This window comes from Macaca fascicularis, chromosome 16, assembly GCF_037993035.2.
Source record: "Macaca fascicularis isolate 582-1 chromosome 16, T2T-MFA8v1.1".
NCBI lineage: Eukaryota > Metazoa > Chordata > Mammalia > Primates > Cercopithecidae > Macaca > Macaca fascicularis.
The window spans coordinates 10473291-10488551 of record NC_088390.1 but is presented as its reverse complement, the minus strand read 5'-3'; the positions used below and the strand labels follow the sequence as shown (position 1 = coordinate 10488551).

Genomic DNA, 15261 nt, shown 5'->3' with positions numbered 1-15261 from the left:
AGCTAGGCTGAGGCAAGAGAATGGCGTGAACCCAGGAGGCAGAGCTTGCAGTGAGCCAAGATCGCGCCACTGCACTCCAGCCTGGGCAATAGAGCAAGACTCCATCCCCCCACCCCCCCAAAAAAAATGGACCTATAGAGATGGAATTTCCATTTTAACAAGCTTGAAGAAACAGACACATTGCTACAAGGTAGTCAAACCTAGCCAGTCGATGGCTATAGTTTGCAGTAGGGGTACCTTTTATTACTATTTTTCACTTTATTTCAATAAAATAAATTTTAGAGCTCAACAGAGGCTGAATGCCTCGCAAATATTAACAATCCAATTAATCAGTTAAGACTGAGGCACTTGAAAGAATTTGAGATAAGCCAGTGTATTATCTGAAGAAGCTAGCAAAAAAAGTTTATAGAGTGGACAATTCAGTGTTGTTCAAAATAAGAGGAGCAACTTCAAGGAAGAGACGACAAACCATACGCTCAGTTTAGGTGGGCAATTCAGAAAACAACCTATGCCATTTCACAGTTCTCATCCGTATGTCCACAGACAGGCAGCACAATCAACATGCAATCGTCACGCCCACCTCAAATCACTAATACTGCCATGTGTCAAATGGCATGTGCTGATCTTACATTCAAAATATTCACCCCTAAAGGCACTTTCTTTGCTACTTTGATAGGGACTGAGAACACAGAAGATCTGCTCAATATGAACAGCACTCAATTAGCAAAGTGGTTATACTGAGGGCTACTGACCATGAGTGTGAGCGTGAGAATGTGTGTACACGTGTGTGTGTGTGTGTATGTAAAGCCAGAATATAATATATAGAGAATGTGACATATTTATTTGTGAGGGGCATTCATTAAAAGGGAAATCTGTGTGTGATAAGTAACAATAACATTGCCTCTAATGGATCAGTCTACACTGATATTTTCACGTCATCGCAGAGAAGCACTTTTCTGCATCCAGTATAATGTCCGTGCCTTCATGAACGTCAAGCACTGGCCCTGGATGAAACTATTCTTCAAGATTAAGCCTCTCCTCAAGAGTGCAGAGACAGAGAAAGAGATGGCCACCATGAAGGAAGAATTCCAGAAAACGAAAGATGAACTTGCCAAGTCAGAGGCAAAAAGGAAGGAGCTAGAGGAAAAAATGGTCACTCTCTTAAAAGAGAAAAATGACCTGCAACTCCAGGTTCAGTCTGTGAGTATTCCATATTCTGAATGCGTCATGTTACTGAAGCTTGTTTGAAATACACATATACTTTGGATTTATAAATGACCTCTACTTGAAAAAAAAATCTCAAGTTGCTGTTTTTAATACCTCATTTATCTTTCAATATTCTATAAGGAAGAAAAGCCACAATTATTTCCAAGTTACAACAGGAAAAGGAAAGATTGAAGAATTTGTTTAAATAATATCACAACATTTAACAGCCATGAAGGAAGTAGCTTAAAGCCAACCCCCACAAGTCTCAGACAAATATTTTACCCTTTTACCTGGGCTACTTTAGCCCAGCATTAAAAGTACAGCCCTATTTTCTAAACGCAAGTCTATGAGATGTATTTAAATTCAGACTTATTTCTCTCTGTATCTCCTTTCCCCAACCCCCAAGATTTAGCACAATAAGTCCCCATTATATTCCATTTAAATGTTTTTTAAAACTCAAGAACAAAACGAACACTGGGAAATTAAAAAATATTCCCCAGGCCAAATAACCTAATAAATTAGGGACTGGACTGATCTTTATTTAAATACTTTCATTAGTCACTTATAAAAACTTTATTGAGCTATATTATATAGTTTCTGAGAATTACACTTTCTCATATATTCTAAAATTCATTTTGATAATTATAGGAGGAGGAGAGAGGGCCACAAATGGGATGGACAAAGCAAATGTGGCGTAACTTAGCAACTGGTGAATCCAGGTTCATAACATATCACTGTTCATTCTATTTTTTTTTTTCCTAACTGGACGTATGAGTTTGAAAATTTTCAAAATTTCAGGGGCTCAGCACAGACTTTCCACATTAACCAGATTTAGAAGGGAACAGGAAAACAAAACCAAACAAAAACACAAAAGTAGAAAGGGCTAAGAAGAGTTCATCGATCTTTCCTGAACTAAAACTGTCCTGGGCAGAAGAACCTCTAGCCTAGTCAATGGTACAATTCTCTGAAAATTATGTTGCAGTTTAAAGAACATTTCTGTTACACTGGGGAAATCTGAATATAGACTGTATATTAGATAATATTATTGTATCAGTGATACTATTTTCATTTGTAATAACAGCATTGTAGTTATATAGGAGAATGTTCATGTCCTTAGGAGCGACATGCTAAAATATCATATCTGCCATTTACTTTCAAATGATTTAGGAGAGTGTATATGTGTGTGTGCGCATGTGCATATATGGGTCTATGTGTGTGTTTAGAGAGAGAAAAAAACAGTAAAATGCTAAAAATGTGAGGATTTAGGTAAACGGTATATGGCAATTTATTGTATTATTCATACGGCTATTCTGTAAGTTTAACAGTTTTCAAAATAAAAGTTAGGGTAAAAGTTCCAAAAAATAAAATTCATCTTAAGACTAATGGGTAATTCTTTAAATGGAAATGTAAATTTTCAACAATTATAGCACTGTATGAACTATCAGGAAGGTTTTAGTATATTAAAAAATACTACATGGAAATGTATTTAAGTTATTTTTCTTCTTTTTCTTTTTTCAATACAGCCTAGCAATTAGTGGTTTGAGGGGGACAGGGAATGATCAAAACCAAAACTAACCAATTTAACTAAATCAAAATCTTTAAATATTACAGCTGAAAAGCTCTTGGCAATCATTTATTCGAAATATACATATGTGAATATATAAAAATATATACATATATGAATATATATAAATATATACATATATGAATAAAAGGAATAAAGCAATTTGCCCAAAGTCATACATATGGAAGTAATATTGGGACAAGAACCCAGGCTTCCTTTTGCCTGATTTAGAGGTCTTTCCACTCTTCTACAAATTATTTTTTAAATAGACAATAGCTCCAATCCAGTAACTTTGCAAACTAGTTTGCTTCTAAAACTACAGTCTCACTTCCAATAAGCTGCATCTCTCCAGACTATGTAATAATGTTCGATTCAATTAAATTTATATTCATACTGAAACATTCAACAGACTTCAATAAAACACTATTATTTTTGTGCAAAAAAAAAACAAGTTTCAAAATAAGTAACACTCTAAGTATCTGAATGAATCTCTCCATAGGAAGCAGATAGCTTGGCGGATGCAGAGGAAAGGTGTGAGCAACTGATTAAAAACAAAATCCAACTTGAGGCCAAAATCAAAGAGGTGACTGAGAGAGCTGAGGAGGAGGAAGAGATCAATGCTGAGCTGACAGCCAAGAAGAGGAAACTGGAGGATGAATGTTCAGAACTCAAGAAAGACATTGATGACCTTGAGCTGACACTGGCCAAGGTTGAGAAGGAGAAACATGCCACAGAGAACAAGGTATCAATCATATTCTACAATACTGTATAGAGGTTCTGCCACCAACTAAATTGCTTTATAGGAGAAATAATCTCTTTCTTAACCTTTGTAGGTGAAAAATCTTACAGAAGAGATGGCGGGCCTGGATGAAACCATTGCAAAACTGTCCAAGGAGAAGAAGGCTCTCCAGGAGGCCCACCAGCAGACCCTGGATGACCTGCAGGCAGAGGAGGACAAAGTCAACACCCTGGCCAAAGCTAAAACCAAGCTAGAACAGCAAGTGGATGATGTAAGCACATTTTAAATATCCTTTTGAAAGATTTTTTTTAATATACTTTCAATTTTTACCATATTTACTTTCTTATTAGCTTGAAGGGTCTCTGGAACAAGAAAAGAAGCTTCGAATGGATCTAGAAAGAGCAAAGAGGAAACTGGAGGGTGACCTCAAATTGGCCCAAGAATCCACAATGGATATAGAAAATGACAAACAGCAACTTGATGAAAAGCTTAAAAAGTAGGAGCTTTTTAGAAAAAAACTTCTATGTGATATCATCTTTTAATTCATATGAGTATTAATACGTCTTGTTCTTCTGTCTAAAGGAAAGAATTTGAAATTAGCAATTTGATAAGCAAAATTGAAGACGAGCAAGCTGTAGAAATTCAACTACAGAAGAAAATCAAAGAGTTGCAGGTGAGTCATCTCACCTCCAGTTTTTCTGCACACCAAAAAAACACTGAAGTTGAGATGAGTTTATGTTTATGTGCTTCTTTCATTCCCAGGCCCGCATCGAGGAGCTGGAGGAAGAAATCGAGGCAGAGCGGGCCTCCCGAGCCAAGGCAGAGAAGCAGCGCTCTGACCTCTCCCGGGAACTGGAGGAGATCAGCGAGAGGCTGGAAGAAGCCGGTGGGGCCACTTCCGCCCAGATTGAGATGAACAAGAAGCGGGAGGCTGAGTTCCAGAAACTGCGCAGGGACCTGGAGGAGGCCACTCTGCAGCATGAAGCTATGGCGGCTGCACTTCGGAAAAAGCACGCAGACAGTGTGGCTGAGCTTGGGGAGCAGATTGACAACCTGCAGCGGGTCAAACAGAAGCTGGAGAAGGAGAAGAGTGAGCTGAAGATGGAGATTGATGACCTTAGCAGTAACGCAGAGGCCATTTCCAAAGCCAAGGTATCCAATACTGTCTCTAAATGAAGGTAATCATCTATAAGAACACCCACTGTTCTCTATCACTAAACATTGTTTGCAGGCATTTTTCAGGACTACTTAAATATTTTCTAACCTAATATATCCCATTCTATGGTATTTTTTTAATGCTGGTTATGATCTATTAAGATGATTTCAAAATCCACTTTAAGCAAGTGTCAATATCATTGGAATAAATGGTCTCCCACAATAACCAGTTTAGGCACATTATGCACTCACCATGCCTAAATTCTTGTACATTCCACAGAGTTAATGTCCTAACTTTCTACTCACACTTGACATGAATTTATTTACTCTACAAGTATTTTAAGAATCAAGTTTTAACTTTTTTTATTGCATTCAATGTCTCATCTTTCATTGCTACATATCCTGTAGGGGAACCTGGAAAAGATGTGCCGTGCTCTAGAAGACCAAGTGAGTGAGCTCAAGACCAAGGAAGAGGAGCAGCAGCGGCTGATCAATGACCTCACAGCGCAGAGAGCGCGTCTGCAGACAGAAGCAGGTAAAGACATCCTCTCTGGGTCCCAAAACCATGGACCAAATAAAAAGGATTCTAGGGGTTCTAATAAACAGCAACATTCCCACTTTAGAGAAAGATAAACAAATGATCAGAGTTTGCTGAGAAGATCAAAAAGGAAAGAAAGCAAGACTGAGCAGACAAGTTTACTTACAACACTTTCATGGCAATGTTGCTTTTAAATCTCCGGTTCTAACCAGTTCTATAAAAATACTTAGAAGCAGATGATGTGTAGATTAAACACATCACACACAAACAGACACACACACATACAGACACACAGACACACACACACAGGTTGAGTATCCCTAATCTGAAAATCAAAAATCTGAAATGCTCCAAAAGTCAAAACTGAGGGCTGGCATGATGTCCAAATGAAATGCTCACTGCAGCATTTCAGATTTTAGATTTTCGGATTAGAGATGCTGAACTGGTAAGTGTAATGCTAATATTCTAAAATCAAACAAAAATCTGAAATCTGAAACACTTCTGGTCCCAAGCATTTCAGGTAAAGAATATACAGCTTGTGTGTATATATATATATACACACACACACACATACATATACATATATATATGCATACATATAAATATAAAAGGTTTAGACTTATTTTTATGCCAGTAAAAAATTCCCTTACGTCTATTATTCCTAGGTGAATATTCTCGACAATTAGATGAGAAAGATGCTTTAGTCTCTCAACTTTCAAGGAGCAAGCAAGCGTCTACTCAGCAGATTGAAGAGCTGAAACGTCAACTAGAGGAAGAAACTAAAGTGAGTTTTGCCAAAGATTTTTTTGACTAACCAAATCTAAACCTGTCCAGTTAGGCTCTACTTGGGATGTGTACGTTGAATATCACTGAATACATGAATTTATGTCACTGAACTGCTACTTCTACAGGCCAAGAACGCCCTGGCGCACGCCCTGCAGTCCTCCCGCCATGACTGTGACCTGCTGCGGGAACAGTATGAGGAGGAGCAGGAAGGCAAAGCTGAACTGCAGAGGGCGCTGTCCAAGGCCAACAGTGAGGTTGCTCAGTGGAGGACCAAATACGAGACGGACGCCATTCAGCGCACAGAGGAGCTGGAGGAGGCCAAGTATGTGTTGTGAACTCTAGAAAAGGAACTCGCAGAAGCAGCTGTGATAGTTATGATGATGATAACATAACAATAGCAAAAACTAACATTTATTGAGCGCATACTGTGTCAAGTATTTTATATATATATATGCATATCAGCTTATTTATCTTCATAACAATATTACATTGGTATCATTATTCTAATCCCCATTTTACAGATGAGGAAGTTGAGGCTATACGATGTTAACCAACTAACCCAAAGGTATCTGCTTAATAAATGATACAGCTGGGTTTGGAGCCTGTCATTCTGATTCCACAGCCCACCTTCTTAAGCATTGAGTAGACGACATACCTCTTAAAACTCACATTGGAGGCCACCAAATCATACATAATGTTTAGGGTTTGGCCTAAATAAAGTAAAGCCTTAGTCTGCATATAGACAAACGGAGACCTTCAAGTAGATCTCCTTGGGCATCAAGTCAAAGGTTTTTCTCTACCATAAGGATGTGTACTTGGCACACAACTGAAAATGAACTGAGAATGTAGAGAATTCAGGAGGGGAAAAAAAAAAAAAACCTGCCTTTGTTTAAGCTGCATGAATTGTCCTGATTTATCTATGAATTTCTTTCCCTGGAGAGACTGTCCAAATACAATGATTAGAAGAAACTGGCTGTTCTCTAGGGAAAAGAATACATAAAATGGAATGGAAAGTCTGAGAAAGCAAATGAATATGCTCAGTATATTTCTGGCCAGTAAAATATCTAGTTAACCTCAAATCCATATTGGAGTCAGAATGAATATATAAGTCAAACAACAAGATTGTCCTGGCTAATAATTTTCCACAGTCACACTCAATCAGAAGTCTTAAAAATCCTGAGTTACTTAGGTAGTAAGGCACATACAACGGCAGCACCAACAGCAGCCTCTAAGAATTCTATAATATTCCAAGGACTTGTTTCCAACTCTTCACCACTTTGGACCTTTCCAAACAGTTTACCAATCTAGAAAGCAGTTCTGGCTGCCACCATTTTGAAAATCATATGCTCTTTGCCAGTATAGAAACAGGACTGTGGCCAGGCGCAGTGGCTCACACCTGTAATCCCAGCACTTTGGGAAGCCAAGGCGGGCGGATCACCTAAGGTCAGGAGTTCAAGACCAGCTTGGCCAACATATAGTGAAACCCTGTCTCTATTAAAAAAATAATAATAATACAAAAATTAGCTGGGCATGGTGGTGCATGCCTGAAATCCCAGCTATTTGGGAAGCTGAAGCAGGAGAATCGCTTGAACCCGGGAGGTTGCAGTGAGCCGAGATGGCGCCACTGCACTCCAGCCTGGCGACAGAGCGAGACTCCGTCTCTTAAAAAAGAAACAAAAGAAAAGAAACAGGACTGTGAAAAGGGACCAAGGAGGTTATCACTTTGCTTCTTTTGCTTCTGGTCTCGGCCATTCTCCTGAGTGCCTGGCTAACTTTTCAGGAAGAAATTGGCCCAGCGCCTGCAAGAAGCGGAGGAACATGTAGAAGCTGTGAACGCCAAATGTGCTTCCCTTGAAAAGACAAAGCAGCGGCTCCAGAATGAAGTTGAAGACCTCATGCTTGATGTGGAAAGGTCTAATGCAGCCTGTGCAGCTCTTGATAAGAAGCAAAGGAACTTTGACAAGGTGGCCCAGACTGCTTAAACTTTAGGAGCGTTTTACTTGGTCTTCCTTTCTCCTTGGATCAACTCATGATTTACTGCTTTTCAGGTCCTATCAGAATGGAAACAGAAGTATGAGGAAACTCAGGCTGAACTTGAGGCCTCCCAGAAGGAGGCCTGTTCTCTTAGCACCGAGCTGTTCAAGGTGAAGAATGCCTACGAGGAATCCCTGGATCAACTCGAAACGCTAAGAAGAGAAAATAAGAACTTGCAACGTGAGTCCTCACAGTCTTCCCAGTCCTCACAGTCCTCCCTACCCCATATATCCCTGGGAGGACCTTGCCATGTTGCCATCTTTCTGACCATTTCTCTCCTGTCTGTTCAACCACAGAGGAGATTTCTGACCTCACTGAGCAGATTGCAGAGGGAGGAAAGCAAATTCACGAATTGGAGAAAATAAAGAAGCAAGTAGAACAAGAGAAATGTGAAATTCAGGCTGCTTTAGAGGAAGCAGAGGTACATATTACCTTGTATTATGTTATGGAAAAACAAAGACAAACATCAGTTAAAAAAAAAACAGAGTGGGGCTAGCGATAATTGAAACTTGCAGGATCTTTATGAAGGGCAACTTGGCAATAGTTATGAAAAATCCTTAAAAATGTAAATACTCTGACCTGTCAATTCTATTTCTAAGATTTTATCACCCAAAAAATGTCAACTGGAGTAAAACTTTAAGACAAAGATGTCCAATCTAAGAACAAAAGTAAGCAAATTACAGAACAGCCATATGATGAAATTTTATATAGCCACTAAATATGACTGTTTTGGAAAAATATTTTATGGAGACAGTATTTTAAAGACACAAATTTGCATATACAATATAATTTTGATTATGTAAAAATATATAGAAGTAGGAAAAAAGACTAGAAAAAAATATACCACATTAAAATCTTTATCTCTTGCTGGGGAAACAACAGTTAGTTTTTCCTTTGTTTTTATGTATTGCCCTCACATTATACAATGCACATTTATTATGTAATCAGAAAAAAATTAACATATTTTAAAACTGATAATTTCTAGACTCGGGGTTAGTATGTTCCACAAGAACATTTTCATTTCTAAAACAGATTGAGAGTTTATATTTACTATACATGAATTATATAATTTTATTAGTACTAATATGAATAATATTTGTATAGCACAAAGCGCCTTTATTGCAGAGCTGCTCTAAATAATCTGTCACTGAATAAACAAAATAATGATTTACCTAGAAGATTGCCAGAACTACTGTATTATACTTTGTAAAATTAGACAAACTGATATTGACAAGAGTTTGGCTCACAAGGGAATATACTCCAAATACTCAGGCTCTTCTCCATTATTAATTGACAACCATTTTGTTAAGGCATCTCTTGAACATGAAGAAGGAAAGATTCTGCGTATCCAGCTTGAGTTAAACCAAGTCAAGTCTGAAGTTGATAGAAAAATTGCAGAAAAAGATGAGGAAATTGACCAGCTGAAGAGAAACCACACTAGAGTCGTGGAGACCATGCAGAGCACGCTGGATGCAGAGATTAGAAGCAGAAATGATGCTCTGAGAGTCAAGAAGAAAATGGAAGGAGATCTGAATGAAATGGAAATCCAGCTGAATCATGCCAATCGCTTAGCTGCGGAGAGTTTAAGGAACTACAGGAACACCCAAGGAATCCTGAAGGTAAATGGGTCCACATTTGCCTCCCAGATGAAGCAGGGAAAGTACCTGTCTTCCATTTCCCAAACACCTTGCTAAACCATCCTTTTTTTCTCTTAACAAATTATACAGCTGACAGCACAAAGATAACTGAACTAAATACACATAGAACATATTATTTTTAAGAAAATGTTATGTAGAAGATCAAACAGATGCCTAGGCATTACAATATGATATGAAAGCAAGTGAACAGACTTGGGCACCAGACAGGCCTGAGGTTGAGTCTTAGTTTTGTCATTTACTAGCTGCCTGATTTTAAGCAAGTTATTTAACCTCTCAGAACCTCTTTTCCTTCTTCAAAATAAGAATGAAACTCCCCACCTCACCGAGTTACTGTGAAGATCAAATGAAATAACAGATGCCAAGTCCTGGAGAGAGCATCTGGAAACTGCTCCACAAATGACAGACATTAGTGACTCACACATGACACAGTAACCAGTTAATGGCAGAAACAGAACAACAATCTGTGTCTCCTGATAATTCTCTCTCACCCTAAACAAATGACCTAACCATACTCAGATGCAGTCAAATGACAGGCAGAGGTCATCTTCTGTTCCTGGCGCCAGTACAATCTCCCAGTTCATCTCCTGGGATCTTCAAATCCCCTTCAGAACACCTAAAGCCTTTTTCTGTTTTTCACTTAACAGGAAACCCAGCTCCACCTAGATGATGCTCTCCGGGGCCAAGAAGACCTGAAGGAACAGCTGGCAATCATAGAGCGCAGGGCCAACCTGCTGCAGGCTGAGATCGAGGAGCTGCGGGCCACTCTGGAGCAGACAGAGAGGAGCAGGAAAATCGCCGAACAGGAGCTCCTGGATGCCAGTGAGCGTGTCCAGCTCCTGCACACCCAGGTGAGACCCTCACATCAAACAAATGCTGGTGTACTGGCAGGGGGATGCATTAGAATTATAGCATGAAAGTACTCCATTTGTATAAATATGTGTACCAGCTCCTCCACACCCAGGTGAGACCCTCACATCAAACAAATGCTGGTGTACTGGCAGGGGGATGCATTAGAATTATAGCATGAAAGTACTCCATTTGTATAAATATGTGTACCAGCTCCTCCACACCCAGGTGAGACCCTCACATCAAACAAATGCTGGTGTACTGGCAGGGGGATGCATTAGAATTATAGCATGAAAGTACTCCATTTGTATAAATATGTGTATGTAAACAAGGATGGGGGATATGCTCAAAAATACTCATTGCCATTATCTTAGGGTAATTAGATTATGGGTGATTTTTTTTGTTTTTTGGTGTGTGTTCCTGTTTCCTTCTTGGGGTTTCTATGCCCCCTCCCCAAAAAAGCTATTACTTTTTTATTTAAAAATAAGGTTTGGCTATTTAGATTATTTTGGAAACCATGAGGTAGAATAATACTGGGTAAAGATACCTGCTACCTCCAAAATCTGAAAATGTTCCATGCAGTGTTTCTCATCGGTAGCACTTAAGCATTTAGCACTGCTGTGTTCACTGTCCCCATGCCTTACAGCACATTTAGCATTCCTGACTTGCCCAGGCATTAAATGCAGTAGCACCCCCTAGTCATTTTGACAACCAAAAATATCTGCCCCTAAACATTTTCAAATACCCATTGAGACAATATTGCTTCTCTCTGAGAAACACTGAGTTGAAATCTTAAGAATATGTTTTCAGAAGACAAAATTCAGTGCTCTCCAAGGGAACAAATCATGAAAATTCAGAGAGAATAGATTCTACTAAGCAAGAAATTCTCAGTGCCTGCCACTCACAAAACGAATGTATCCTTTTCTATTTCCAACCTTCCAGAGAGAGAGTAAGTAGTGATGTCTGACTGAAATATAATTAAAAGAACTAGGGGGCCGGGCGCGGTGGCTCAAGCCTGTAATCCCAGCACTTTGGGAGGCCGAGACGGGCGGATTACGAGGTCAGGAGATCGAGACCATCCTGGCTAACACGGTGAAACCCCGTCTCTACTAAAAAAAATGCAAAAAGCTAGCCGGGCGAGGTGGTGGGCGCCTGTAGTCCCAGCTACTCGGGAGGCTGAGGCAGGAGAACGGCGTGAACCCGGGAGGCAGAGCTGCAGTGAGCTGAGATCCGGCCACTGCACTCCAGCCTGGGCGACAGAGCGAGACTCCGTCTCAAAAAAAAAAAAAAAAAAAAAAGAACAATTAACTAATGTATGCCAATAAAGGCATTCTCAAACCTCAGAGGTCCTTATGCATAAATCAGATGGACACTGGGGAAGTTGGGGGAAAGGAGTTCCTACCTTGCAAATAATTAACATTTGCCACTGAACAAATAATTAAAGTTTAGTGAAATGTTGCCAACAGATCCCCTGCATGAACCAACAAGTAAGACACCTGTAAAATCCCAAGAGGGCAAATGACAAATTTTGTAAATTTCCACTGACTACTTTTAACAGAATACCAGCCTCATCAACACCAAGAAGAAATTAGAAAATGACGTTTCTCAACTCCAAAGTGAAGTGGAGGAAGTAATCCAAGAATCACGCAATGCAGAAGAGAAAGCCAAGAAGGCCATCACTGATGTAAGATGCACATTTGTCTTACTGACACACGTATGCTACCTGCTATCATCAAGTTTCATTACTTTATTATTTTCTAAATAGGCTGCCATGATGGCTGAGGAGCTGAAGAAGGAACAGGACACCAGCGCCCACCTGGAGCGGATGAAGAAGAACCTGGAGCAGACGGTGAAGGACCTGCAGCACCGTCTGGATGAGGCCGAGCAGCTGGCACTGAAGGGTGGGAAGAAGCAGATCCAGAAACTGGAGGCCAGGGTGGGTGTCTCAATCTCTCTAAATCTGGGAAGGGAAAAAGGGCATGTTCTCTACCCTTCTCTCTTCCTACACAAGACTCCCATCCTGTCCTGGAGCTGGGAACACCCACCCCATGCCTTCAGTAGGTCTTGGGCTAATTAATATCCCCCAAGACTGACTGCGTAAGTATTTTTCTTGGCTACAGGTACGTGAGCTTGAAGGAGAGGTTGAAAATGAACAGAAACGTAATGCAGAGGCTGTTAAATGTCTACGGAAACATGAGCGACGAGTAAAAGAACTCACCTACCAGGTGAAGGGAATAGCCTTCCAGAATATCCGGTCTTCCTGCCCAGAAGGAAATTGAAAACCTTATGACTATTTATTTATATGCCACTCACAAACAAATATGCATTAACTTGGTACATATAAGGCGTAAAGACAGTTGCTTATCACAGACCTATACTAAAACTTAGGGAGGCCTTCAGATTTCTAAAGTTTAGAAAATAGCATGAGAGTAAAGAACACAGATTTTAAAGACAGATAAACTGGGTATTAGTCCTAGTCTGGCCTCTCTTGCTTGTTGAACTTAATACTCTAAACCTCAGTTTCTTCACCTGTAAAATAGGGATAACAGCATCTATTTTCCAGGATAGGGAGGTAAGGATTAGAGAAGATGTGTGCAATTCTCTAATACAGGGCCTGCACACTGGAAACATTTAACAAGAGTGCTACTGTTAATTTTATGAAGAAAATCGCAGAGTTGATCAGGTTTACCCTAGGCCCACCTGCTATCATGCCAAATGATTTTATTTTAGTACCCAGAGTAGCCTAATTTCTTTGGAATGAATGCAGATGATTTTTTTCAAACTTTCAGACTGAAGAAGATCGCAAGAATGTTCTCAGGCTGCAGGACTTGGTAGATAAATTACAGGCGAAGGTGAAATCATACAAGAGACTAGCTGAGGAGGCTGTAAGTATCTTTAAGCCCTTGAGGAAAGAAGGAAATTTCTTTTGCCGTAGAAAATGTTTTAAAAGAATCCATCAATAAGAAAGAAGATGCAATGAAAGTGAAAATCTGCCACTCATATTTTAAGAGGGAAGATTTTTAAATATGAATTTGTCCCCCCCAATCCAAATTACAGAACAAGATTTCAAAAGGAGATTTTTTTTTTTTTTTTTTTTTTTTTTGAGACAGAGACTCTCTGTGTCACCCGGGTTGGAGTGCAGTGGCATGATCTTGGCTCACTGCAACCTCTGCCTCCCAACCTCAAGCGATTCTTATGCCTCAGCCTCTCCAGTAGCTGGGACGACAGGCGTGCGCCACCACACCTACCTGGTTTTTGTATTTTCAGTAGAGATGGGGCTTGACCATGTTGGCCAGGCTGGTCTCGAACTCCTGGCCTCAAGTGATCCGCCCACCTCGGCCTCCCAAAGTGCTGGGATTACAGGCATGAACCACCACACCCAGCCAAGATATTTATATTATTAAGCAATTTGTAAGCATTGAGGGGGGCAAGTTCCAAACGGCTCACTTACTTGATAGCTGCAAATGATATACAGTAGGAATTCTAATTAATACCATCATAAATATTCCTCTCCCTCTAGACATAGAAAAAATCAAGTTCTCAAAAGCCAAACATCAATCTTTTACCCCACCTGACTTCTTCACTCCCTGCTAGTGTCATCAGTGGGGGCTCTTGTCCCCACATTTGCTGTAGCTACTATAAGAATATGTTAGAAGATTCTTTACCCATACTCTTCCTGGTTATCCCTCCACTCTTCCAGACACATGTGATAGGTAGGAAGTAAATAGGAAGGAAGAAAAGGAAAGAAAAAAGGGAGAGGCATAAATGGTAATGAGTCAAATAACAGAGAAGACTTTCTTCCTAATCCTACCTTTTCCCTTTCTTTATATAGTAGAATGAAAACATATGGCAAAAATACATAGTAAGTGATATTTCCTCAAGTTATAGTTTGGCCTTGCATTTACTTACTGATGTCTATAAGGGTACATAGATCTCTTCCTCCTTTCCACAGACCATACATCATAAAAGTAGGTATGGGCTTTATATTAGGCTGTCTCCTGCACTTCAAAACTCTCCTTTCATTCTTTAAAGTAAAAATTACAGTTGAAAGTAATAAACTCTGTCTAGATGTGAAGTCGGATATGCTAAATAGACCATAAGAAGGAAATACCTGATTTGAGGAACTCATCCTGTCTGGTGATAAGTGCAATGAGAACCACACAGTCTAATTCTCACAATTTTATCTCTGTTCTTAGGAGGAACAATCCAATGCTAATCTATCTAAAATCCGCAAACTCCAGCACGAGTTGGAGGAGGCCGAGGAACGGGCTGACATTGCTGAGTCCCAGGTCAACAAATTGCGAGTGAAGAGCCGAGAGGTTCACACAAAAATCAGTGCAGAGTAAACACACCTGCCTGATGCTATCAAGTGGCTGAAGAAAGGCACAAAATGTGCTATTTTTGGTCACTTGCTTTATGATGTTTATTTTCCTCTTAAAGCTGAATAAATAAAAACTACAGTAAATGTATACATTAAACCGGACTTTCATTTTTTCACTTGCAAAGCTATTTATGCTCACAGTTCTCACCTAGCTATTAATATCTTAATATTATATATGGCTTTGCAGAGTATTCAATATTTTATGCCTTCAGCACCACCCGACAGTCCCTTTCCCACCTCTTCACCCCCCCAACACACACACAAATACCTTTTGCTGAGCTCGTCGTTATTATATCTCTCTAGATTGCTACAAATTACTAAGAAAAACACTCCCTGAGGCTGCCCTCCGTATGG

General features: G+C 39.7%; 1 protein-coding gene across 2 annotated transcripts in view; it reads left to right on the top strand.

Moving 5' to 3' along the window:
• The window catches only part of MYH8 (myosin heavy chain 8), a 31972-nt gene extending 16968 nt beyond the window's left edge, over nt 1-15004 (top strand). For both annotated transcript variants that reach the window (XM_045376303.2, XM_005582901.4), the window contains exons 22-40: nt 945-1200; nt 3270-3512; nt 3604-3780; nt 3860-4005; nt 4092-4182; nt 4272-4661; nt 5073-5199; nt 5868-5986; nt 6114-6310; nt 7769-7952; nt 8037-8202; nt 8319-8443; nt 9333-9641; nt 10325-10528; nt 12085-12210; nt 12292-12462; nt 12647-12751; nt 13316-13411; nt 14723-15004. In XM_045376303.2, the coding sequence (XP_045232238.2) occupies nt 945-1200; nt 3270-3512; nt 3604-3780; nt 3860-4005; nt 4092-4182; nt 4272-4661; nt 5073-5199; nt 5868-5986; nt 6114-6310; nt 7769-7952; nt 8037-8202; nt 8319-8443; nt 9333-9641; nt 10325-10528; nt 12085-12210; nt 12292-12462; nt 12647-12751; nt 13316-13411; nt 14723-14872 (3382 nt within the window). In that variant the 3' untranslated portion in view covers nt 14873-15004. The remainder of the gene's footprint in view (nt 1-944; nt 1201-3269; nt 3513-3603; nt 3781-3859; nt 4006-4091; nt 4183-4271; nt 4662-5072; nt 5200-5867; nt 5987-6113; nt 6311-7768; nt 7953-8036; nt 8203-8318; nt 8444-9332; nt 9642-10324; nt 10529-12084; nt 12211-12291; nt 12463-12646; nt 12752-13315; nt 13412-14722) is intronic.
• The last annotated feature ends 257 nt before the right edge of the window (nt 15005-15261 follow it).